General features: G+C 33.9%; 3 protein-coding genes and 1 long non-coding RNA gene across 6 annotated transcripts in view; 1 reads left to right on the top strand and 3 right to left on the bottom strand.

Moving 5' to 3' along the window:
* Positions 1-10526, bottom strand: part of LOC105333462 (nacrein-like protein) — a gene marked incomplete in the record, with an annotated part of 39826 nt that extends 29300 nt beyond the window's left edge. Inside the window, 2 exon segments of the mRNA NM_001308915.1 lie at positions 8827-8846; positions 10516-10526.
* On the bottom strand, positions 859-25376 carry LOC136270524 (protein RRP5 homolog). 2 transcript variants are annotated; one of them, XM_066068195.1, is made up of 37 exons: positions 25298-25376; positions 23191-23396; positions 22908-23045; positions 22442-22624; positions 16692-16853; positions 16389-16512; positions 15319-15449; positions 14927-14998; positions 14581-14679; positions 14009-14221; positions 13614-13681; positions 13457-13513; positions 13074-13134; positions 12804-12947; positions 12425-12604; positions 12041-12175; positions 11861-11926; positions 11511-11702; positions 11239-11313; positions 10815-10913; positions 10124-10313; positions 9667-9810; positions 9072-9202; positions 8817-8930; positions 8436-8500; positions 8036-8124; positions 7126-7363; positions 6441-6560; positions 6173-6286; positions 5724-6006; positions 4094-4204; positions 3865-3921; positions 3454-3638; positions 2778-2946; positions 2454-2607; positions 1997-2162; positions 859-1414 (listed from the first exon to the last, which is right to left on the bottom strand). In XM_066068195.1, exons 2-37 carry the CDS (start codon positions 23392-23394, stop codon positions 1261-1263), a joined length of 4887 nt encoding a protein of 1628 aa, XP_065924267.1. In that variant the 5' UTR covers positions 23395-23396; positions 25298-25376; the 3' UTR covers positions 859-1260. The 2 variants fall into 2 exon arrangements, with proteins under 2 accessions (XP_065924267.1, XP_065924268.1); XM_066068196.1 differs by having other exon boundaries at positions 3865-3918.
* On the bottom strand, positions 17061-22113 carry LOC117682302 (uncharacterized). Its single transcript, XR_010708269.1, has 3 exons — positions 21757-22113; positions 20349-21236; positions 17061-17983 (listed from the first exon to the last, which is right to left on the bottom strand). It is a non-coding gene; the product is annotated as an uncharacterized lncRNA (long non-coding RNA).
* A 183-nt stretch (positions 25377-25559) lies between the features above and the next one.
* The window catches only part of LOC105335881 (uncharacterized), an 11613-nt gene continuing 10917 nt past the window's right edge, over positions 25560-26255 (top strand). Inside the window, exon 1 of one of the 2 annotated variants that reach the window (XM_034474128.2) lies at positions 25560-25663. The gene's annotated coding sequence lies outside the window, so the exon portion shown is untranslated. The remainder of the gene's footprint in view (positions 25664-26255) is intronic. The other variant, XM_066068314.1, reaches the window with a different exon arrangement.

Raw genomic sequence — 26255 nt, 5'->3', positions numbered from 1 at the left:
GTACTGATAAACTGTTGAACACAAGAACAGCATTGAAGAAGGGTTACTTACGCGATGGTGTTACATGTCTTGTTAGATAAAACCATGTTTAGTTATAAGGATGGAAACATCGCATCCATAGATACTGAGACAACTACACAAATGATTCATGTATGTTTATATAAATAGTGCATGTTTGGGAGGGTAACAGTTGAAATTGACAGCGTCGGTTGACAATGGTTTTCGAGGGGTGTCAATTTCAACTGTTATTCTCCCAAACAGGCACTATTTATTTTATTATACTGAATGTCTAAATATTAGAGAATTTTTTACTGCTTTTATATAGAAATGTCGTGAATTCTACGCCAAACCGTACGCGCATAATTTACGCGCATGTAATTATTCGTTGTTACCCGTTGCTAAGTGTGTTGCTAACGCTGAGGGTAATAGAACGGATTGTCAACTGTGTCTTTACCAATCAGATTTCAGTATTTAACATGAAAGTATAATAATATAAAATACTAGATTTTTTAGAATTAAATGGTTTACGTAACAGACGTGCAATTCTATTACAGTTTTAGACCTACTATGTAGGATAATGTGCGGTAAGATTGTTTTAAAATGGCAACTGCTCAAAAAAACCTATGGCTCAGATTCATCCACCCATGCAAGATTGGTGAAGATAAAACAAGTAAATCCTAGATACAAGACCTGCTACAAAACTTTAGTAAAAACCAGTTCCCGACACTGACGCCTAAGCCAACGTCGGGGGTTAAAAATACGCTCCCGCCGATTTCAGTATGCTAAAAATTTTATTGATCAATTTTGGACAAGGTCTTGTTTAGAATGACAAAGCTGATAACGACAAAATATAAAATATTATCTGTTCATCATTTACATTTATTTTTATCAACATTCTATAACAACATCATCAAAACAAAATTAGGAATAAATATCAAAATATGATATTTACGTTATTTATTACAATCCCTTCGTTATGAAGATACTCCTTATAAATGTGTACTTCATAATGTATGAAGAAAGAGTTTTAAAACATCATCAAGCATATACAAATGTATGGTAGTTAAGTTGACAAACAAAAGATGATATTCTAGCTGTCTGAATGAACATGCACTTTTCCAATCACTAAAAAGCCTTCTCTCCATTCCTATAGTCCATATAGATAGGCTCACATAAAAGTTCATCCGCTTAATCAATGTAAAAGATAAATGTAATTCATTGAACACAATCACTACCGTATGACCAGCCCTGAAGTCAATATCAGTGCGAGTCCACATATTCCTGAGCCTTTTGTTTCACAGCTGCCACACTTGACTCATCTCCATGTTTCTCCTCAAAGTCTAAAAACTTCTTGAAAAAGAACTTCATTTTCTTCATGGCCATCTGAAGATTGATGACTCGTTCAAAGAGCAACCTATGGGGGATTGATATAAACAAATTATAGACTCACTAAGACCAACGTAAATGAAAATTATTCTAACTTGTTGAAAATCAACATCTGCTAGACAAAATTCACACTATATTTAATACTTTCACAGAATTTCTCCTTAAACTTCAAACTTTTTTTACTTGAATTTAAAACTGGATTGTAATAATATTGATTTTGCATTTTGATATTACCCCTGTTATGTCACATTGGTCATGCTATGTTTTACGTGAACCCAGTTTTTGTAAAACAGTACTTCAGACTGTTTCAGTAAAGACACACATATTTGAGGAACTTGGTGTTCTTATTATATTTTCCTATATATTGCAAAATATGACCCTGGATACAGTACTGTATTACAATTTAAATATATGAGATATCATATTCACACTGGATGTACACGTTTAGATTTACCTTGCCCCCTCTGTCTACAGTAACATCATTAAGTACTTGAGCTATTATGTATGCACTGGGGCTCCCGTTTTGATTTACCTTGCCCCCTCTGTCTACAGTAACATCATTAAGTACTTGAGCTATTATGTATGCACTGGGGCTCCCGTTTTGATTTACCTTGCCCCCTCCAGGTCGCCGGACTTGACCACCATGTCAATGTAGACTGACCAAAGGTCTGTTCTCCGAGGGTAGTTTACCAGGATGTTCTCAAACATGGTCTTCCCTCTCTCTGCTTCACCATACTTAAATTCCATCTGAGCAAACTTGGATATTGTGTCCACATCTAATCATTAAAGATAGGATTGTAATAAATTCAACCAAGTCCAAAAACATATGTCTGTTTTTCAAAAATTTATGCCATCATAAACAAGCCATCACAATTTCCATATAAATTGCACTGCATTATTTTTGCATCTCCTAATTTTCAACAGAAGATTTTTATGTAACTGTTCTATCAATTTTAATCATGTTAATCAAAAGTACATTTGATTCTTTAAGATTTAGTGTACTTACAGTTTCAGTGAACAATTTAATGATGCTTCAGCAAAATTCCCTTAAAATAAATTCTACTCACGATCTCTTTTTTCCAGCGAGTTTAAACTCCTCTGTAGCAGTTTCCTCGCCGATTCAACTCTTCCATTCCTAAAGAAGAAATCCCCAAATCCAAGCCACACGGATTTATTAGCACTGTGTTTCTTCACCATTTTGTTGTACAGTTGTTCTGCCTCCTGCAAAGATATAAATGCATTCCGTAAGATTTTGAATTATAAATAATTGTTTTAAAGCAGATTCATGAAGAAATGTCAAGTTGTTGGTAGGCATATTCTCTTTGTATGTTGAGTGGCTATTACTAGGTTCAATTAAATTCATTTAAATCCAATAATCACAAACAACTAACTTCCAGTTTTCCCGACTTGACGTAGATGTTGACGAGTTGCTGGTACACACTGAGTGGCTCGTTCTGTTGGACGGCCCTCTCTAAGACTTTCTGAAGCTGGGCAGGTGTCCCATACATGTTCTCCAGATTCAGGTAGGCCACCCATACATTCAACCTCTCCTGTTCCTCTCTGAAGTTAGAAAATAAGAATTTAACCATACTGTAGCAATATATTCTAATTTTAACAAGCACTACATTTTCATTAATTTAATCCATTACTTTAAACAAAGTGTATAATTGTAAAATAAACATTTTATAATGAAATGAATACATGCTGTGACTTCCGCTGTATAAATATGGACATGTACATATTTGCCATTTTCTTCATATTAAATTACACAGTTTCCAAAGCAAATATCCTCTACCTAGTGACCTTCAAATGTTCCTTAAATCAGAAGTACATGTATTTGTGAGAAAAAAAAATTGGTTGTTTGATAACAATTTATCAATAAAATCAACCCCCTCCCCCATAAAAAAATGCATACAGCTTCTTGTTTTTAATAACACCAACATACCTTTTTATATATCAAAAAAATATCATCCCTACCAAATTTCTGTACAAAATTATATATAAACAAAAATATATTGTAGCTGTAAATCTCATGACTCTCTCGTCATCAAACAGTTTTGTCGTTACCTGAATGAAATGGTCTTGAGTGCCCTCTCTGCAACGGCCTGAGCTTTCTCGATCTCGGAGGACTCCAGATGGTGAGCCATGTACCTGATCCAGACGAGGGAGCTGTCTGGAGACTGGAGCACCATCCGGTCAAAGTCCTCCGTCTTCTCCGGACGCACCGACCCCTCTAACTGTCTCTTCTCAAACTGCAGTGATTGGAAAATAAACGGTGTAAAAATTTGTAAGGGATCAATGAGCTTTATGCATGATTGATGAAACATTAATTTTGTAAATTTAAAAATGCTAATATATTCTTAAAAGTTATTAATCAAAAATATGAACAAGTGAACTAAATATGCAATATATGTATATGGTATAAATCTACTTCCATTATTCCTTCTTTTAATTTCTAAAAAGTCTGTATTCACTTACCTCAAATAGCATGATTTCTTCTTTTGTCATATCTTTCTTGCTTTTCTTTGTTTTCTTCTGAAAGTAAAAATATATTTTATACACTGCAAACCAAAGAGTTTTAATTCCTTAAGTAATTTTGTAAAACAAGATCTGCCCTTTGATGTCAAATAGGAAAAACTACAAGCTACAGTATGACATAATTTGTAGAATTTTGTTTGGCTCATTGTATCTCCATCAGCTTACTAACCTGAGTTTCCTCTGAATCTGATTCATCCGAACTGTTCTCCATATTTTCTGTTGGGGGTAGGGTCAGGTCTGCATCCCAAGAGAAGGCGTAGTCAATCTTCAGACGGGGTAACTATAGTGGTCATAAAAAATATCAGATTTACTTTTTTTTTAACTTCTTGCCTTGTCTGCAAATGTGATTTATACCTTAAAATTCCTATCTTATCCTAAGGGTATGTTAATATTAATGGAAGAGCCACAGTAACAGCCACAAGCGTGAACTTTGATTTTCACTTGTTACATTGCAGTTTACAGCATTCAACGTTTGTGGCGTCATAATAAAATTCGTCATTTTAACCTTTGAGTACCTGGTGTGTATTACAGTGTTATAACTGCGGTAGCTTTCAACACACTTTACAAGCAAGATATATGTGGAATGTAAATACATGCACTTAACGTAGCTCACGGGTTTGCTGACGTCACAATAGGAATCGACGTAAAAAGTTGACCGTCATAGTAAACTCATAATTTTTTTTTAAAATGACAAATGAGATATTTAGAAGTATAAAAGAAAATATTTTAAAAAGCTTATAAGCGGTTTACGACTGTTTATGCAAAGATTTATAATATCAAGTGCTGAAAATTTAAAGATGTTACATACATTGTCACATTTTGTTCTATAAAGATAAAGAATGAGTGTGCGTTAGAACTCTTCCATTTAAAGTCATGTTTTAAAATAGAATGTATGCATTAACTTCGCTTTTTTTTTTTTTTTTTTTTTTACAAACTTCCGTAATCTGTACTACCGATTAAATTCTTTAAATTTCTTTTGGCTTGAGATAACTATTTCATTCGATTACTTACTTATAATGTCAGTAGTTGCCTGGCATTTTATTTTTGCATTGATTAACTCAGAGTTTCATAAAAACAAAAATAGCAATTTTCTGTATCTTTACAGCCTTACATTAATTGCATTTGATAACATTCACAATAATGTCTAATAAGCATTTACATGTTCTAAAATGTGTTAAACAGCTAGTCTTGTCAATAAATGCATTTCAATTTTGGTGTTCTAAGAAGTAAGGAAATGATGACTTCAGGCTAACGTCATAATGAAAACATAAGGTTTTGAGAAATCTTTTAAATCTTTAAAGTTTTTTTGCCAAAAATTGGTCGAGAACACATACTGATATTTTTTTATGAATTGATTCATAATTATCTCCTCTGTTTTTGTGTTAAGTATGATTAATTTCGTCTGAATCGTTTAAAAGTTTGGAGCATAGTTTTGTAATGCGTTTCTCGGTTAAAATGTGCATTTTACTATATATTTCATTGAAATGGCGTTGCTTGATTTTATTAATGACACTGTATTTGAAACACGATAACATTATTACCGCGCAGACGAATCTTAAATAAATTTTAGAAATAAAACTATAAAACCAGTGGATCACGTGGAAAAATTTTCAAGGTAGTTTTCCCAAATCAGGTAAACCCGCAAGCTACCTAAAAATGAGCATGTACTGTTTTATATACAATACATTACAGTTATTTCCTTAGAATGGAACATTTGATAAAGTGCTCATGGATCTTCAAATATCAACTTGTGAATGTTAATACCTTTTGATAGCAAATTAGTTGTTTAATTTACATACCTCATCTGTACTGTTGTGACTGCCAGATGTTGGTTCATTCGATAATTCATTTGACTGTTTCTTATCACTATTATTTTTATCAGCAACTTTTTTCCTCTTTTTTTTGGTTGACTCCTGAGTTTCCTCAGTTTTCTGTTTGTCTTTAGATTTTACACTTGGTTTTGGCTTCAGTTCTTCCTCACTAGTAACAGATTCCACACTGTGCTGCCTTTTTATAGCTTTTCTTCCTGATTCCTCCTCTTTGTATGAAAGAAATTTCAGATGAACCTTATCTCCATCCAAGCTACAAAATGCAATTAAAAATTCATAAAAATTGATTAAACAATAACAAAACTTTTTTTGTATGTGAAGCAAACTCTGTTCAAATAAATGTATGTCTTCAGAAATTATGCTACCAGCTGGTAATCATAAAATTGTACCGTATTTCTAAATCACTATAAAGTTCCTACCCAATGACCTTAGTGGATATCACAATTTTAGCATTGAATAATAGCCTCTTTGTTCTCCTGTCAATGTGAGAGAAGTCAGCCCCATCTATTGTCCCAAACACGTCTCTGCCAATCCTAAAACAACAAAACACATGTGTACATGTAATATAAGTATGGAAAATATTACAATGCAAACAGGAGAGCTTTCAATGACTTATGTGGAATGAAAGTGAATTTATACCAGAAGCTTCTGGTCAGCTAGCAAGGTATACATCTGATATATTCTTACCTGACCAAGAGGTCTGAGCTTGTCTTCTTGACAATGTAGCCTCTCAGCTCCTGGCCAACTTTCAGTGACTTCACTCCGAGGACTTCTGGGTCCTTCACATCTGATTTGTCATTAAACACCCTGAAATCAGTCATTTTTTACATATATAAAAAGTAAATCATGAGTAATGCTGCCTCACAGGTCACCATTTTTTTTTCAGGAATACATGTATAAATACTGTATACAGGGAAATATTCGTCCCCGTTATATTTTCGCCCCTTTCGACCTCGTCAGCGGGCAAATTTAAGACTGGGCGAATTCTAATGTCTCAAATCAAATCACAGTAAACACAAACGTGTCTGGGCGAATTCAAGATAGGGCGAAACTGTTTGAAAGTATTGAAGGGCGAAAAATACACAGGGCAAAAACAAACCGATATACAGTATATATGTATATTTAAAAAAAAATATAAAAATGTATTTCTAGAACATCAATTCATAATTCATGTAGTAATAACCATATGAAAGTGTAAATACAAGTGCACAAGTCATTTATTACAAGAATAAAAGTAAAGTGTTCTTGGAAGGGTCCTTTTGTCACAGAACAAGGCATTGCCTCAAGAACATTAAAGAAAATATGCGATAGATTTTACCTGCATGTAAAATTTGTCAAATAACAGAGTATTAGATAATAGGATCATTCTTACCTTGATCTTCTGAGTGACAACTGATAGGTTTGTTTGGGCCCTAGATCTATCACGTAACATTTCAGATGTTGGCCCTGATGAAATTTAGACAGCGGATCATTCTGATACTCGTCGTAGAGATCTGTCAAACACACCACACCCTTGGCTCCACCCACTAAATTCACTAAAATCCCAGATCGCTTTTTCAATTTCTGTAAACGACCTTCAACCACATTGCCTGGATCAAGGTTAAATTTTCCTGAATAAAAAAAAGTGGTTACAATTAAATTAACTTATCAGCACTGGTGAAAATGTACAACTGAAAAAAAAAACAATCGAACATTGTGAAATCAATCTTTTTGGCATGTGACACTCATCTGATTTTTATTCTCTTCAAAATTAATACATTCTATGACTCGCTGGTCATTTGGGTCGATGATAGGCGAGAATTCCAGGAAACTTTATGCATAAAAATTCAGTATCATGCAATAAAGGAAAGGTTTGTTCACTTAAGCACAGGTACATTTACTAGTAGTCATTATAAGCCTGATAATTCTTACAACACAAATTTCTATATGATGATGGTTACATGTATGATTCGAAATTGAAATCATGAATAGGATTTTACAAATTTAAAATCCTGTTGACCCTTTGACTCAAAAATTAATTTTATAATACTTATAAACTGTACATTTTTTCTGAGAACCTACAAATTTATGGTAAAAAATTATGATAAAAACGGTACCCTAGGCTAAATGATAACAGAGAAAAGGAGAGATTACTGTTTGTCAAATATGCCTGAAACATAAAAATAAAACATTGCCAACAATCAAACTACAGCTTTAAAATATATGCATGATGTAACTAAACTTTTTGTTTTCTTGAGACCAAACCAATACGTACGAAAAATCTTGAAATGATAAGAACTTACCATCTTCTATGTCTAAACCCTCCACTGACTGATGCTTTGTCCGACTCATTGGATAGTTTGGTACGCCAACAATGTGACCATTCACAACTCTGATAAAAATCATTAAAAAAATCATTAAGAATCATTAAAAGTCAATTAACCTTTGTATGTTATCAATCTGATTAAAATCAGCAGTTCTAATACGCTACTGCTCTCGAACCAGTAGCATATCAGAACAGCTGATTTTAATGTGAATGTCTCCTATACACTAATACTGTCAACATTATATTTTAAAAATCTGAAAAATTAAAAAAAAAATGTAATAAACCTCTACTTGTAAGAAACTGAGGTTATGAAATTTTAAATAAATGAATCATTGATAAAATCATCAGTGTTTAGATATCCAGTAAGTTTTACCCACTTTTTAACAAAGATCATGACATCTTGTCCTGTTGAAAATGTAGGGCTGAGGACATCGTTCAAGTGCTAGGAAGAGAAAGTTAATAAGATATAACAAAACAATTTATTATAATATTGTATTTTTTCCTATTAAAGCATATAATTTGGTGATTGTTGTCATGTGAAAATATAAATTTTGTTATAAACAATTTCCAAGATTACTTTTCTTGGAACAAATCCTGGAGCATAATGCTTCATTTCTTACACATGTAACATTAACTCTCTATTAAATGTTTCTTTACTAGCAAGTTTCAACTAATTCTGAAGCAAGGTAACACTTTTAGTACATGTTGTTGACTGGCTTACATTCAGTTTACAGTTCAAGATCTCATTCATCCTTTACCTTTCTTGTAGGGACATGGGCTAGCTGCCCCTCAAGTTGGTCCTGTAGAATCACCACGGTAACTTCATCACACACCATTAAAGCTTTTCCTTCAACTTTCTGGTTGACTTTACCCTGGAAACAGACAAATAAATAAAATAATCATTTTTTTTTTATCCATACAGATTTCACTTCTTGTTATCATTAAACATGAACCGTGGTATGTAAACATGTAAATATGTAATGAAAAGGTGCATGCAATTCAAATATATTGACCTTAGCTTTAGATTTCCCTTTGATGGCTTTCACTATATCTTGCTTGGCCACAACACTGATACAGTTGTCCTTGACATTGAAATTCAGAACTGCGACCTCCAACGAGTTGTTATTGTCTGTTTCATCCTCCTCTACAAAATAACTCAATTTGAAACTGATGTACAGGACATACAGTGTATATCTGTAAACTGTTAGCAGTTCATTCTTCCTTCAGCATGTTAAGAGCAGTAATGTGTTATCTTAGTTCAAGGTCTATAAGACTTTGTGTATACTATATCTGTCAGATTGATTCAATATCCCAACATTATAAACTGTATAACAAGAGCATCATTAAGCAAAATATCCTTGATATACAGGTAATATCTTTTTATGTGTTGTAATTTAAATGCACACAACTTTTATCAGAGAGGTCTTTTCTTGAACTTGTCAATTCATCGAGTAAATTTAACTCATTATTTGTGGTACAGATTAAATTAAAAAGTTAGCAGTGCTATATCCCTCCACAACAGTTGTATAAGTCACAAATGGGGGATTATCAAAAGTACACATTATTTCACTTGACAGTTTTTACCATCAGAAATATTACTTTTCTTACCATCCATGAGATCAAGAGGACAAGAAACTGAGATTCCAGAGTCGGCCAATTTGTAGATCATTTTGTCATCACTTCTACCAACAAGGCTTGCTTTGTACACTCCACCAATTTTGATGCCTGGTGGAAACCTGGATTTCTGGTCTTCTACAAGAAGTACCAAAAGTAATGGAAAAAAACCTTTATTTCAGTAAATGTTTCATGTTTTAAAGATGATGACATCTTCAGTATTTTTTAAAATGATTTAGGAACAATTTGATCAATAAATATATGTAAACCTAGATTTATTCTATGTACTTTATTTAAGCATATTTTCTAAAATAAAAGTCATGCTCTCTTAAAAGAATCACAATCATCTGAGAGCAAGAATTGTCTGTCACTTAATAGCAAGTCCCAAGTGATGTCAAGTGAACATCTATTCACTTAATAAAAAACACCACCCCCTCATCATTGAGCATACCTATCTTGTCTAGAGCCATTAAATAGTCCTCCACCAGGTCGACCTCCGTGTTGCCTTGGTAACACTCCTGCATCCTGAGTGACACCAGACATTTGTTGTCGTCACGGTTAGACTGGAGAATTCTGGCGATCACCGCCTGACCTATGTGGTACTGCTCCTTGGCTTTCTGCCATTGTCTGTCTGACACAAACTGTAACAGCAATTCAGCATCATACAGTGTTTGTATATCCATAATTTTCCTTAAGAAGCAAATTTCATATTTTATCAGAGGATTGACGTATCCATTTGAAAATGGGAAAATTCAATGCGTGTCGCACAAAGAAGCAGGGCTGCATTTTACAAAAGAACTTACGACTTACGATCAAATTAATTAATGTTTATTAATCACAAACTAATCAATGTTTTATTGTAATATATCTAAAATATAATTATGAAAATCAAAATAGTTGTAAATAAACGGTTTGATATAAATTTTGTTCATTAAAGAACGTTCCATGAGACTGAAAATATTTACGACTTTGTCATAAGTTCTTTTGTAAAACTCAGTCCAGATGTGCAAAATGTTTGTTTCCGTAGTTTCTGTGTACAGTAAAATCTTTTTAGTACAAACATGGATATGGTGATATCACAGATAAAACAAAGTAAACCCTTGAGTCCCTAGGACTACACACTAATGTTCTCCAAATCTCACCCTGTTTGGGGCCAGTCCAACCAGTCCTGAAGGAAGCTCTACAAAGATGCCAAACCGGGAATGGATGGACTTTACAGTACCAGGAATCAACATGCCATCCTTTACAAAAAAACACAAACAAAATAAACCATTAAGCAAAAGTGGCATTGAACAATAACAACATTCACAAACAACTATATACATGTGTATACCGGTACATTTTGATAATGTATAAAAGGCAACTTTTGCCCAGAGTTTTTAACAAATTGGTACCGAAAAACTTATTGATTTTTTCCAATTTCTCTTTCGTCTACAGTCTGTCTTTAAACTGAACATGTTGTAAACTAAACTTGTTATATGGATACAATTATCAATGATAAGTGATGTAAGTCCACAAGTACTTAGAGTTTAACCTTAACTGTACCAGAAATAAAAATAACTGTACCTTCAAATCTGTGACATTCGTAACAACAGCATTCTCTCTGCAGTAATCCACTATGGACTTTCGTTTACTTAATATCTTTAATTTTAGTTAAAGGAATTATCATCATACACCAGTACAACAATGTTGAATTGTCACCGAAAGCCTTCTAAAAAGTACATTCTTTTAGTACAAAATATAGTGCTGAAAATTGATTACCATTAAACTGATTCAATACATGTATATTTGTAATTGAACCACCATTCACTTCAACATTCACACAATTTGAAGGATACCAATACATTGGATCTACTAAAATAAACACAGTTTTTTAGAACACTGCCAACATCTGTAACTTCCAACATGAGGTCACAAGTTGCTAGGGAATCAGACAAGTGAATTCTGGGTAGAAAAGCCGACACTCCTGATGGTTTTAAGACTACATCCAATCCTGTCTTTCTTTTCTCTGTCACTTTACAATCTACACTCTGTTGAAATAATGGGAATATGTACAGACACTTGCTACAAATAACTGCAAAAATCTACTGTTTATCAAATATGAAATACTTGTTTATTTGACATTATGAAATGTAAATAAATGCAAAAAAAAAATAACAGTAAAAATTTAATATCTATATAAACTGACCTTTCCAATCTGAAAGTCCTCTGGCACATTTGCTAATTTTGATCCATGCTGCTTCCACTCATCTGACTGTGAAAATAAGAGAATAATTTCATATGTACTACATGTAGTAAACAAAGTAGGATTAAACAAAATTGATACAACTGACTAAACAGGAATTATTTAATAGATGACATACGATACCTTGAAGGACAGAGTTACGGTTCCTTTGTCCAGGTTCCAGCTTAGTATTCTACACTTGACCACCTGACCAGTGTAAAACACCTTCTCTGGGTGGGCGATCTCCTCTGTGCTCAGCTCTTTCTTTGGTACAAATCCCTACACATGAAAAAATGGGACATTTTCTCTAATGAATTAGTACCTTCATACAAGGGTACTTTTATACAATTTGGTTCTTCCTTTCATTGTTAATTACAGAGTTTCCATGACTTATATGATCAACCTACTTCATCCACATTTAAAACTATTATGTTCAGCCAATACATATGTAACACTGCATATAACAGTCATAAGTAAATTATAAAATATGTACACTGTGCATGTACCTAAAATTAGATTGACTCTGACCTTGACATTGGCGTAGAAGCCGACTAGGACTCCTTTACTGTAGGTCTTGATGACGTAGCCCTCAGTCTGTAGCCCCGCCTCCAGCTGTGACAGGTCAGTCAGTAGGGGGAGCTGGGTGTTGACCAGTGACCGCTTGGCCGTCAAAACTAGACTTTTCTTGCTTAAATCATTCTTCAGTACCTATCAATAGAAAGTCAAAGACATGTTTTATTTGAATCATATATTTGCATGTGTCTGTTGCAATAGCTATCAAAAGAAAACAAAAGTTAAATGTGGTATCAATGGACACATTTTATACTTTTTCTTTTAAAATGTTTTACTAAATTTATTTTGAGTGAAATCTTATACATAGACATACATGTAGTATAATTATACTCACCCTACATTTAACTTTTTTACCAGGAATGAATCGTTTCTGTGGCATCTTCAATGGTATGTCTGCCAGATGCATTTTGGGAATGATTCCCGATATATGACCAGATTTCACAATGACTCCTTTATCTTTCAATTCCACAACTTCACACTGCAATTGTTAATTTACAGATATTTGTTCGAAACTATGGAGAAGGAATATACATGTACATCAATCATTTTGTACATTTGTATAAATATTGTATTTGAAAACTTATTGAACACAACTAATCATTACCTCAAATAAATCTCCTGGGTGAAGACTTTTTAAACTGACAAAAGACTTGGAGAACAAACTCCTGAAATTTAAAAAAAAAAAAGCCAATAAGAATTCAAGTAGAATTCAAATACTTACAAACATTTCACAATCAAATTAAATTTAACCAACAACCATCTTAAAGGTTGCTTTTCAAAAAACGCTAAGTAGCTCCTTTCTTCCTTAAATTTATTAATTACAAGTACATTTGGTAGTTATTAAAAACACAGAATAACACGCAATATACAAATAACTTGTTTTTAACCTCAAGGAAAGACGAACTAATTGATTAGCACTTCATTACAGTTGAGTGATGTATAATACACACAAATTAAAGTACCAGTAAACATTTCAAAATATCTCACTTTTTCATTCCAACATGAACTACGTTGTCCATTAAATCTACTCCCAAAACACGACACCTATCAAAGTAAAAATAAATTCAATCAATATTACATTGTGTTGAACTTTATTACAGATAATATGTAATGTACAAACTATTTGTCCTGCAATCAATGCTACCTGTGAATGGAGTCCCGTTTGAATTGAGCTTTCAAGTCTGTCACTTTTTCATCTGACAAGCTCTTGAGCTAAAGAAACAAGAATTTTTTTTTAGAACATTTCAATAAATGTATGTCTTCTTTCCTCTCAATCATGCAACTCTCTCTCTCTCTCTCTCGTGTGTATGTATTTTATGTGCAGACGACTTTATGTAAGTATTTACAATTTACTATCTTGAGGGTCCGAATTGAATTGAATTGTACACATATGAACAATCCTGAAATACTATTGATATATAAATGTTCCATTAATCATGTGAATTTGCTTGTTTGAATCAATTCTCACAAAAAAATTTTAATAACTTATATTTCAAAATTCATTTTAACACTTCTCAAATTCGGACAAGTAATCCTTACACTGGCAAGGGCAGTAACCCCATTCTGTATTTTGAGGTAAGCTCCTCTTTTGTGATCAGTGTACAGGACCCGGGCTTCCTCAATTATGTCCCCTTTGTCATACTGTGTCAGGGACGTCTTGACCGGTGCACCACTGTAATCCACAATGTGGGGTAACGTCGTCAGAACCACAGACTTTGTTGTGGGCTGAATGTACAGGATTCGGGCCATCATCTAAACAAACATCGAAGTTTGTTATTGAACAACCTTGACCTGATTCACAGTGATTCATGTAATTAAAAGTACATAATAGGACTAACATTTTTCATCTATCATCAGAAGACATTTTGCAACATGACTAAGCTATATTAGTGCTTATTAATAACTATATTCAGTGTTTTTATGATTCAATCAAATTATTTAAGGTGTTTTATACATTTACACTTATAAAATTTGCTCAGTTAAATAACTGTCATCACTATACTTGAGAATTTCAAGAGAACACACACTTTATCGGGCAAATAATAGAGAAGAAGCAGACTTTGTGGAGACAAGGAGAATCAGAGACTTTATATCTAGCGGTGTGGTAATACCTGGTTTCCTTTATGTGGAGTCTTTATACTGAGATGGGTGACAGGGACGCTTCCCTTGAAGGAGAGGAACTTCACAACAACTCCCCCATTTTCACAAACCTGCAAAAAATTGAAATAGATGTTTACGGTACTGCACCGGACCTTGATTTCAGATGTACAAATATGGGTACAATCACTTTATTATTTCTATGAAACAAAGCCTTAATTATATTTGCAATGTACTTTTTCGATCAATTAAAAAAAAAAGCCAGTATTGATTATGCTGTTTAAGTCTAAATTTCTTTTAAGTATTTCATTCAATTTCAAGTCTAAAATTTAAAAGCATCTAAACAGAAAACCATTTTACCTTCATAACTCTGGTAGTCACTTTCATGCCAGGAGCCAAACAATTAAACTTCACTTCCATTGCATCTTCAATCTTAAAAGGATAAAATAAAATGTATAAACATGCATGTAGATGATCACATCTGTACAACTTCAAGTACATGTGTAAATTGAAAAACATCATACATTCAGATTAAATTCTTTTTTTGATACTTGATATTTGGTAAGCATAATGACTTTCGTAACTTTCTTTTCTCTTTGCAGTTTTCTAATTAAGAATACAATGGATACAATATTATGTTTATATGTGCTACAGATATACAGTACATGTCAATGTGTAAACATATTTTTTCACTGTTGCAAAGAATATCTGATCTTTGTTAATCCTTTTTTATGTTTATGTAATATGAATACCTGAGCAGTGGTGACCTCTGATGGATCAATGGTCACGTTGATGGTGCGAGTCTCCCCCACCGCCCGCTCCATTCGGTCCTCCCCAACTTTTAGGGCACACGTCACAGGTTGTCCTACTCTCAGTGGAAAACCTGGGCAAAGATATGGCACTCTTTTTTCAATATCAGAACATTCTTTCAAGGGAGATAACTCTTTATTTACCACAACATAATTTCAGGAAGTTTTGATGTTCATTCTATAATTTACATTTAAAAACGATTTTGTATACATTTTTTTGTATATCAAATGAATAAAATGCAAAAAACTTTCCACTGCCAAATCTTTGTGAGCTGGAAATGTTTTTAAATTGGTCATTGAAAATACATGTAGCTAGCTTGGCAAAAAAAAAAAAAAGATCTGAATAATCCAATAATTGTCCATCTCTGATAGACATCTAATTTCAATTACATTATTTAAGCATTGAATCATTATTTTTTGAAAGATATAGTCTCATAACTGCAGCGGTGTGTGCATACAAATTGAATAACATGCGCTAGCACGTTATGAAAATTTGTATGCACACACCGCTGCAGTTATGAGACTATATCTTTCAAAAAATAATGATTTAATGCTTATATTTACATTTTTTTAAACTTCTTTCCTTGTCTCCAAATGTGATTTTTACGTCGAAATTTCTGTTTTATCCTAAGGGTAAGTCCAAATTAATGGAAGAGCCACTGTAACAGCCACAAGCGTGAACTTTGATTCTCGCTTGTATTTTACAGCGTTCAACGTTTGTGACGTCATAATAAAACTAGTCATTCTAACCTTTGAGTACCCTGTGTGTGTTACAGTCTTACAACTGCAGTATCTTTTCACACACTTTACATGCAAAAAATATTTGGAATGTAAATATATGACAATACTAACAATAGATTCTTGCATTAACAATAAATTTAGAGGCCAAGTTTAAATTTTAGAAAACAGTGTATACAAAAGAGCGAAGGAACAAACTCTGTGGCTTCGATTGATGAGACACATACTATGGATTTGGTCAAGAGTTTGTTTTTGTAAGTGCATGTAGTATATACCTTCATTGTGAAGCTGTACATATTTCTCCGCATCCAAACTCTTCATGAAGGCTTTAACTCCCTTGATGCCTAGATCCACTACATAACCCCTATCCTCCACACTGGAAATACTTCCAAATACCGCCTACAAATTTAAAATTTAGATAAAACTTCAAAAAATATTACATGTATATGCGTTTACCATGGTGTTGGTTGCATTAATCAAATCAATGTTTTAACGAAACTGAAGGATGCAAATAATCAGTATTTGTACTCCAAAACAAATATGACCAGTATTAGGTGCAAGTTGAGTAGAATTCATACCATTCCATTGTGAAGGCCTTCTGGGGTCAGATCTTTGTTGATGTCCTGTGGGTTCAGGCTCAGTTTGACCTTCACCCCTGACTGCTTGGAGTTTTGAACCGAGAGGATCTTACACGTAACAATCATGCCAATCTTAAACAAGGTGGGCAAGTCTGCTACCTCCTGCAATACAATTGGAAAATTTGTATTCAAGTTTCAATTTTATGAGTGAGTTATACTTACCAGTCATTATATACATAAGGATATCTTTCCCGTATAAACGTTCGTAACTCGCGGGCAAGCGTTTTAAAGAATAAGATTCAAGCGCTTTAAAGACTGAGATCACCTCTCAGACGCTTGCCCAAATCAGTTCATATAGGCGAGCAACAAAACGTTCCCAACCTACATGATAAAACACCTTCACCCCTTAAAAAATTTTCTTTTGGGTGGGAGGTGGGAAAGTTGACTGGTAAGTATAACTCACTCATAAAATTGAAACTTGAATACAAATTTTCCAATTTTATTTCGTTCGTTATACTTACCAGTCATTATATACATAAGGATAAATTAGATTCTAAAGCAATCTAACTAAATGGAGGAAAAGAAAATTTTTTCTTACCTCAAACTTTAAAGAAATTCCGGTATTTCTCCCAATACCATCTAGTAGTCTTCATATATACACTATATACACAATCACGAAGAAATATTTCTTCATGCAACTCGCCGGAGATGATCTCCTTTAAACACATTGTTTCTATTTACACAGAACAAAATACAATACATGTACTACGTTTGTTTCACTTATTTACAGCACATCTAAGAACTGGAACACAGTCATCTACATCCCTCAAATAAAATTTACAAAAAGTAGATTCTTTACTCCAATCTGCTGCTTCTATAATTGATTTAACTGAAGCACCATTAAATAAAGCCCATGAAGGTCCTAAGGCTCTTGTACTATGTCCTTTAACATTTGATTTTTTCTGATTTTCATAAGCCATATGAATAGTCTGAACAATCCATTTTGATATAGTCTGTGAAGATACTGGTTGATGTGGTTCAAGTAAACTCAAAATAACTTGTTGCTGTCTTTAAGTTTTTCTCTAAAAACCTCAGTTTTTTTCAAATAGAAATAAAGGCATCTCTTTGGATCCAATAATTTATTTTCTGGAAACGCAGGAACAAATATCTTTGTTCCATAATGATTAGGTCGATCTTGTTTTGCCAAACCTTGTCTAATGAAAGTTACTCCCTTTTTCTGAATATTGACCCATCCTTCTCCAAGTTTGAGAGCTTGTAGATCACTGCATCTCCTGAAAGTAGTAATTGCTATTAAAAAAATTGTTTTGAAAGTCAAATGTTTCAAAGATGCCTTAGCAATGGGTTCAAAAGGTGTACTTTGTAACATTTGTAGAACTTTAGGCAAGTCCCACTCAGGAACTAACTTAACTTTAGGTGGTCTAGAGTTAAACACCCCTTTCAAGAGTCTAATGATATATGGATGTTGACCTACTGAAATTTTCCCCACTGGTGGTAAAACTGATGACAACATTGATCTATACCCTGCAATGGTTCTATACTGAAGACCTTTAGCATAAAGATCGGTCAAAAAACTAGCTACTTGTACTAGAGATGCTGAATAGGGATCAATTTTCCTTGCACTACACCAGCTATTAAATTGTTTGAATTTGCAAGTATAATCTTTTTGGGTGCCTGATCTCCAACTTGCTGCAAGTAAGGTTCTAGTGTCTTTAGAAAAACCCTTTTCTTTGAAGCCTCTGTCGATAGAAGCCATGCAGTTAATTGTAGTACTTCTACATTTGGATGGAAAATTTTTGTGTTTGGTTGTTGAAGTAACTGTGGGCAATTTGGAAGTTTCAATGGCACAGCTATTAAAAGTTGAAGTAGTTCTGTGTACCAAGGCCTTCTTGGCCAGAATGGAGCTATCAGAATTACCTGACAATTGTATTGTCTGATATGTTGAAGAACTTTGGGGATCAAACACATTGGGGGATATGCATAGAGAAACATCCCTTCCCAAGGAATTGTCAGAGCATCTAGTGCATAGGCTTGATTGTGAGGATACCATGTACAAAATATTTGAGTTTGACGATTGTGAACTGATGCAAACATGTCTATCAATGGATGTCCCCACATTTGAAAAATTGTCTGAACTATTTCTTTGTTCAACATCCATTCTGTTTGTCTGATCTTGACCCTGCTCAAATGATCTGCTAAAACATTCAACTTCCCAGCTATATGTGCAGCCTTCAATTTGATATTTTGACTTATTGCCCAATTCCAAAGATCCCAAGTTTGGTAACAAAGACGAGGAGATTTTGTTCCCCCTTGTTTGTTTATGTACTGAACTACTGTTGTGTTGTCGCATCTGATCAACACTGTTTTGTTTTGAATTTGTCTTTGAAAGTGTTTCAAAGTCAAAAATACTGCTTCCATCTCTAGACAGTTGATATGCCATTTCTGGTGACAACTGTCCCATGATCCTTGAACTATCTGATTGTTGAGATGACCCCCATACCCTGTTAGAGATGCATCTGTAGTTATGGTCATTCCTATTTCTTCCAGTTGCAGAGATTTGCCCCTGGAAATGTTTGCTGTATTTAACCACCACTGTAGGTGTAATTTGAGATGTTGTGTAATAGGAATTACCTTCTCCAAATCTAATGAACTTGGTTTCCAAAAACTTAGAAGGTGTAATTGTACTGGTCTCATATAAAGACGAGCATTGGGAATTAGATCTATGCAAGAGGCAACTATTCCTAACCATTGCAGAAGATCTCTGGCTGTTTTCTGACCCTTCATTAACATTTTGGTTGTGTGTACCAAATTTATCAATCTGTCTTGAGATGGAAGAACTATTTTTTGTTTGAACAGAAACAAAGCTCCCAGATAAACAATTGATTGACAGGGGTCTAGACAAGATTTCTTTTTGTTGATTATGAAACCTAGTGAAACCAGAAGATTCAAGCATATCTCTCGATCTTGAATTAAATTTTCTTTGCATTGGTTTACTACCAACCAATCGTCCAAATACACTACTAGGCGAATATTGCGTGTTCTCAGATAAGCAGCTACTACTGATACTATTTTGGTGAACACTCTTGGTGCTGATGTTGGACCAAAACATAGCGTTTTCCATTGGTAACACTGATTTTGTACACAAAACCTTAAAAATTTTCGGTGTTTTAGAAAAATTGGTATGTGTAAATAAGCATCTGTTAGATCGATTGATATTGCCCAATCCATTGGTTTCACTACATTCAAAACTTTGTTCAATGTGTCCATTTTGAAATGTTGTTTCTTGAGATACCGGTTGAGAGGTCTCAAATTTATTATGGGTCTCATTTTTCCGCATTTCTTTGGTACAAGGAAAAATGTACTGTAAAAACCTGACAGCTTCTCTTGTTGTGGTACAATTTCTATTGCATTTTTGCTTAATAATTCTTCTACCTCTTTTAACAAAACATCTATTTGTGCAGTTGCAATTGAAGTTTTTTTCACCCCCATAAACATAGGTTTTTGGAGAAATTCTAGTTTGTACCCTTCTTTGATTACCGACAAGACCCATTCGTCCTGAGTAATTTGATTCCAAATTTCCCTGAAAAATTTTAGACGACCTCCAACGGGTATCTCGGGAAACATTGCTAGCATGTTTACCTGTTCTAGATTCCAGTCATTTACTTGTCTTCTTTGGGATTCGAAAGGAATTCATTCTGTCAACAGATGTGGCCGCTGAAGTGGCTCTAGAATTGTCATCCCTTTGTTTGTAATCATAAGATCGTCGATTGAAATTTGATCTTTGAAATGTTTGTCCTCTATTATGGACAACAGATGTTTTTGGTCTCTTGAAAGTTCCTGAATTTTCACTTGTGGTTTCTGAAAATTTTCTCTTTTGATTTCTTTCATTCCATTCTGGAATTAAATCTTTGATAGAGTCTTTCTGTTCTTTTCGTTCTTTGAGTTTTTCCTCTAACTTTTTACCAAAAACACCATCATTTGTCAGCGGCAGACTTATAATTTTACTGTGGATGTCTTTTAAAGTGACTAAACCAGTGTCTTGAGCTGCTGCTTTCCTTCTTATCAAATGATGAAGAGCTCCAGTTCTGCCCATCTGATCTATAGCTTTTGTGGACATGCAGAAAATATCTTTGATTGACTGTACTGTATCAACGTCTTGACTAGAAATAGAGTTTAACAAAGTTCCAAGAGCTTGTTGCATATATGCTATGGCAATGATACCCATACGGGCAGCTATCTGTCCTTGATAAGCTAAAGTTTCAATGCTCTTTAAAGGTTGTGTAACTAAGTTTCTATTTTTACCCCAACCTTTATTAGCCTTGCTTCCATGCTTTTTCCGAAGCATTGGTTCTAAAATATCATCCAAGCTTGGTACTTGAAGAAAATCTGAAGAATCTTTGTGTACAGGAAAACACTGTCTGTATTCATCTCTGTAAGCTGTTAACTTCTCTGGATCAGATGATCTCCATGACTTCATCAAGATTTCTTCTTGTGCCTTGTCTAAACAAAGACCTACTTTTTCTTCCGCTGTCAGGCTGTAGAAGAAACATTTCCAAAAATGTCATTCAGAGAAGTTTTTGTTTGATTAGAATCTGTGTTCTTATTCAGCAAATTCTGAAAACGATTATTATTAGAGTCTATTCTCATCTGATTCTGATCAGACTCTAATAGAAAATTTCTTTCAAAATCGTCAGATAGAGACACTTCGTCATCTCCCAATAATTCTCGTACTTCTCTAGTACTTGGGGCGAGAGATATCTGATCGTCCAAAGTAGGCACACTAACTGTCCTTTCAATACGGACGTCGCTCTCTAATGGAATAATAGGACGCATTCCCTCGGAATCGTCGTTATTCGTTTGCCTGAGTACAGGTCTCCGCGTGGCTACACCACCGGTATCCCGACACATAGGCACTGAATCGTCGTGAGCCTCATTAGACTCATCGGCATTTGTAAACACGTTGTTAGATAAAGTCTGTATACTTTCTCTAATGAAATTCATCATTGTGTCTAATTTGTCATTAAATTTATTTTCTAAAGCCTCAAACCTTTTGTCTGTTGCTTCTTTTTTGGCCGAACTTTTCTTTGAAGCTCGTGCACCTCTCGTACGAGACGCCATTATGGGTTCGCTATTTTGGCATTCAGAACCCGAGTTTAATTCTTCGGGTATCTCTGACTCTTCCATGTATGCCTAACTCAGTTATATCTTACATAGAAGAGAGAGAAAAAAATAAATAAATAAATCTCCGATAGAGAGAGAGATACTAAAAACGAACGTTCTTGTTGCACGCCGAAAGATGAACTGATTTGGGCAAGCGTCTGAGAGGTGATCTCAGTCTTTAAAGCGCTTGAATCTTATTCTTTAAAACGCTTGCCCGCGAGTTACGAACGTTTATACGGGAAAGATATCCTTATGTATATAATGACTGGTAAGTATAACGAACGAAATAAAATTTATTGGCGATCTCAATACAGCTAACACAATGTGTTAGAGTGTATGCTATTGAGCTGGTGGCATAAATACTTAACTAGACACTAAAATTAATGACATTCTCTACAAAGGTAACAGGGTGTATGATCGTTTATCATATTGAACTGGTCATCAAAATACTTTACTAGTTACTCCAATATTTAACATCAAGGTTCAAAGCATCTAGGAAAAGAGTGAAATCATTATTGCTTGTTTCGCCACCTTCTTTCAAGCTGTTGTAGCTTAGAACAAGTTTGACTGACCGTGTCTTCAGACATTAGGTCTTCCTCTGACATCTGACTCAGACGCTGTAGCTGTTCTGTGTAGGCGGGGCTGATCTGGGTCAGGGCCACGGTGCCTGTCAGGTTGTTAGGTAAACTAATGCTCAGGCTGTATTCATGGACCTCTTTTACACATCCCAAAATGAGCATTCCTGGTGCTAGGATCTGTTAATATTTACATAACATGATGAATATCATCATAAACAATCATAATCATATCTTATTTGAATACAATTATGTTAAGAATAATGACTGGTGTGTTCACAATCATTACTATGCAAATATGATCAAAAATGTTGAACCAACAATTCAGGATATGAACAAAACATCTGAGATCGGATTAATAGCAAGGGAAAATCAATAATCATCAAAGATTCTGGCTTGATATGATAATTATAATTCAATCAGTCTGTAAGAGGCAGTGAGAACAATTATCAAAGAGGCATACCTGTCTAGTGAGCAGGTGAGCTTCTGGTAAGCTGTCAACCAGACTGGGCATTTTGGGTTTCTGTAGAAATTTAGCTTTCTTGGCCTCCTCCCTCTTCTTTTTCTTTGACTGTAAGGACTTATGTTCCTCCTCCACTTCCTACAAAAAAAACAAACTTCTGCACTACTTATAAATTAAAACCTGTGTTCAAAATTACGGACATCCGAAATGGAATATTGTGCTAAATTGTGAATTGTTTTAAATGTATATATGTACATGCTTCATATATTTTAGAATATTTTACCTTAAAAAGTTGTGCATCTGGATTTGCCACTTCTTGTAAAGACGATTGGTCCTTGATTTCCTGTGTTTTGACACTCCCACCTCTGGGAAAACTCTCATCTTTGAAAACTTTCTTCTTCTTCACAACTGGCTGATCTGTGGGGACACTGCCCGAGGATTTTGGCTGACCTCTTTTGACAGAGGTATTTTTCATTTTCTGAGGCATTTCTTAAATAAATAATGTATTCACTTAGTTTCCAGTACATTAAAACATAATTACTATTGATTGGGGAATGATTATTAATCATTCATACATTGCAACAGTTGACCAGTTTAAGTTATATGTAAGTAAAATGCACAGGCTTAAATCTTCCCCAGTGATTGGGAAGGCCAAAAATGTCAATGGGACGATGGCCCCACAGTTATTAATTTTAATGGGCCTTTTCATAAAGAAAGGGCCATCTATTTATTCATTGGGGCCATTTTGTGAAATTGAAATTATCAAGGACCAACCTTGAGCAAAAAAACTTCTAAAAAATTTAAAAACTTAACCAATTGGTTAAATTTCATTTATTTGATGTGTTAATACATTTCATTGATGCAATGTTTTGTAATGGTGTTTGCTAAATGATAAATAAAATCAGTCTCTGTACTTCTGTGTTTTTTGGAGGTATTAGTCAAACTCTTTGACCCAGTTATTACCTATATGAAGAGAATCTTTGTTTTGAAGATAACTTAAGGAAACAGTTTTTCTTATTATCTAAACATTAATTTTGCGAGTTATTAACTAATTACAAGTTTCAACTAATTGTAGTATCAACACTTAAATTAATAATCATCGGTTGTAATTTTCAATGCACAGTGTGGTTGCATTACCCGTGTTTATAACCCCTAACGATAAGCATTCATTCATTCATTCATTCATTCAATCTTTATTTCCCCCTTGCGGAGATTTCATGTTGTAAATTACAATATATAAAGAAAATCAGTCAATCGTACAAAAATAGGAAATAATTGTGAAGACAACGTATATACATATATAGTAAGGAAAATATTTATAAATTGTTACATTTGCTCTAAGAATAATAGAGCTCTATTGTAGCATGCTGCTGCACTACATACAAATTTTGCGCAACTGCAGATAAATTTTTTCTTGTTTTCTTTATAAACGTCTTTTCAATTAGATAATCATCATTTTATTGAGAACTCAGAATACTGGGCGACTTCAACTTCTCTTTCGGAGGAAATTCTGGAATGATCTTGTTTATGACCACGCATAAATGAGTGTAAAAGTTTTAGCGATGTCCGCTGGAAATTTACTCAGTATAACTTACCTAATCGTCTTTAAGGACCTTAATACATTCGTTTTTAAACATCAAATTTCATTGGTCGTGTTTGGTAAAACAGAAATAAACAACCAATAAAACATGGGCTGTTTATTTCTGTTTTACCAAACACGACCAATGAAATTTGATGTTTAAAATGAATGTATTAAGGTCCTAAAAGAGGATTAGGTAAGTCGTACTGAGTAAATTTCCAGCGGACATCGCTAAAACTTTTATATGTAAACCGATGAGAATTTTGAATGCACACTTCGGCTCTTAGAGTAATTGATTTAATGCGCCATTTTTCTCTTGAATGTGACTATGGCGCGTGGCGCAGGTCCTTCTCAATCACTGGGAACTTCCCTTATCTGTTGTAGTGACAAGGTGTAACAGATGTTTTATCTATAAATGCTACAACCATCGTCTTAGTAAAAACATCACTGAATTTGAATTAAACTGTATCAATGGCATTATTCTTGTGACTGACCAAAAACTGACATATTAAAAACAAACTAAATAATTATGCCTGTCGAAACTGCAAAAAATATTAGTGAACCAGGTGTTGAAACTATTGACCTATTCTGGTGTTTAGAGAAACTGCAATAAAATGTTTTATAAAATACCATAATTTAATTTCCTAACCAGATTGTTTCTCTCCAAATCTCACTCAAAATCTTATCTTGAAGCCTGCAAGTGTTAGTGGTTAATCGTAATTAATTAGTGAAACCATAGCATCAAACTTTTGGAGAACTTGTTAATCAAGCTTTAAATAGTGTCGATAACCACACGACTAAATATACTTACTGGTAACTGTCTGAGAAAATATTTTTAAGTCATGATGTTTTTAACTAACATGTGGTGCACATGTGTAATTTGAATAGCGAGCCCGATGTAAAACATAAATAACTTTCAACGTAGTGATAATATATCTCATAAATTAGGTACATATATGTTTCATTTTATCTTTGTAATAGCAGTTTATTATAATTTAATTAAATCTGGCATCAACAACGCGACCAGAAAAAATGAACAAGTGTTAAAGATCGGGATCGGAATGCAATTGAACATTATCTCCCTTGACCTTTGTGAACAACTTTCATTTTCAAGACACAAACAATTTTAATCACTATGGAATATTTTCCAAAAAATTCTAATCAAAGTGATGTAATGGTAAGTCATTCCACAAGCTCGATTCATTGCTGAGATGAATATGCAAATTTTAAGAATTCGCATATGTATGAAAGAAAATGAAGTAGTGTTCAAGTCGTGATGGTGCTGATACATAAGTGAACAGATTTGTGTATGGAAAAGAATTACAAATTATAATTATTTTTCTTTCATTCTCATTATTTATGTTAATATTGTTCATGTGTGTTATTAATAACCATGCAATAATTAAAACCTTTAGGTGCAATATATGTATACCTCTTCACATACTATATTTGTATAGAATGTTTTTGGAAATAAGGTTATTCAGTCCAAAACTAGCGCAAACTTTTGGGCGCCATAAATTGCAGATTTTTTCCATGGGAGGCACTGTAGCTCCCAGGTCGTCCATCTGAATATTTTCAGACCGGGAGCTACAGACCAGCAGCTACCCTTCACAATAACCTGTAATACTGCTCTTTTATAGGAAAAATTTAAATATTTTGAAGAAATATGACAGAAAAGCAATTCAGTTATTTCATTAAATTTCTACTAGTCAAAACTTTGATGAACTAAATTGATTTTCCCTTCAAAATAGCAGTACGAACAGTTATTA

The sequence above is a fragment of the Magallana gigas genome, chromosome 8 (assembly GCF_963853765.1).
Source record: "Magallana gigas chromosome 8, xbMagGiga1.1, whole genome shotgun sequence".
NCBI classification, from domain to species: Eukaryota; Metazoa; Mollusca; class Bivalvia; order Ostreida; family Ostreidae; genus Magallana; species Magallana gigas.
Note: the sequence above shows the minus strand (reverse complement) of the source record. Positions and strands in the feature narration are given on the sequence as shown.

Bases quoted from the DNA above. Each gene is read 5' to 3' on its own strand.
- LOC136270524 (XM_066068195.1), bottom strand. From the start codon at position 23,394: ATGCCTCAGAAAATGAAAAATACCTCTGTCAAAAGAGGTCAGCCAAAA. The intron at 14,680-14,926 runs GTAAAATGGTTT...AATTTTTTGCAG, and splicing joins TGACTACCAGAGTTATGAAG to GTTTGTGAAAATGGGGGAGT. The intron at 2,608-2,777 runs GTTAGTTGTTTG...ATATCTTTGCAG, and splicing joins TCAAGTCGGGAAAACTGGAA to GAGGCAGAACAACTGTACAA.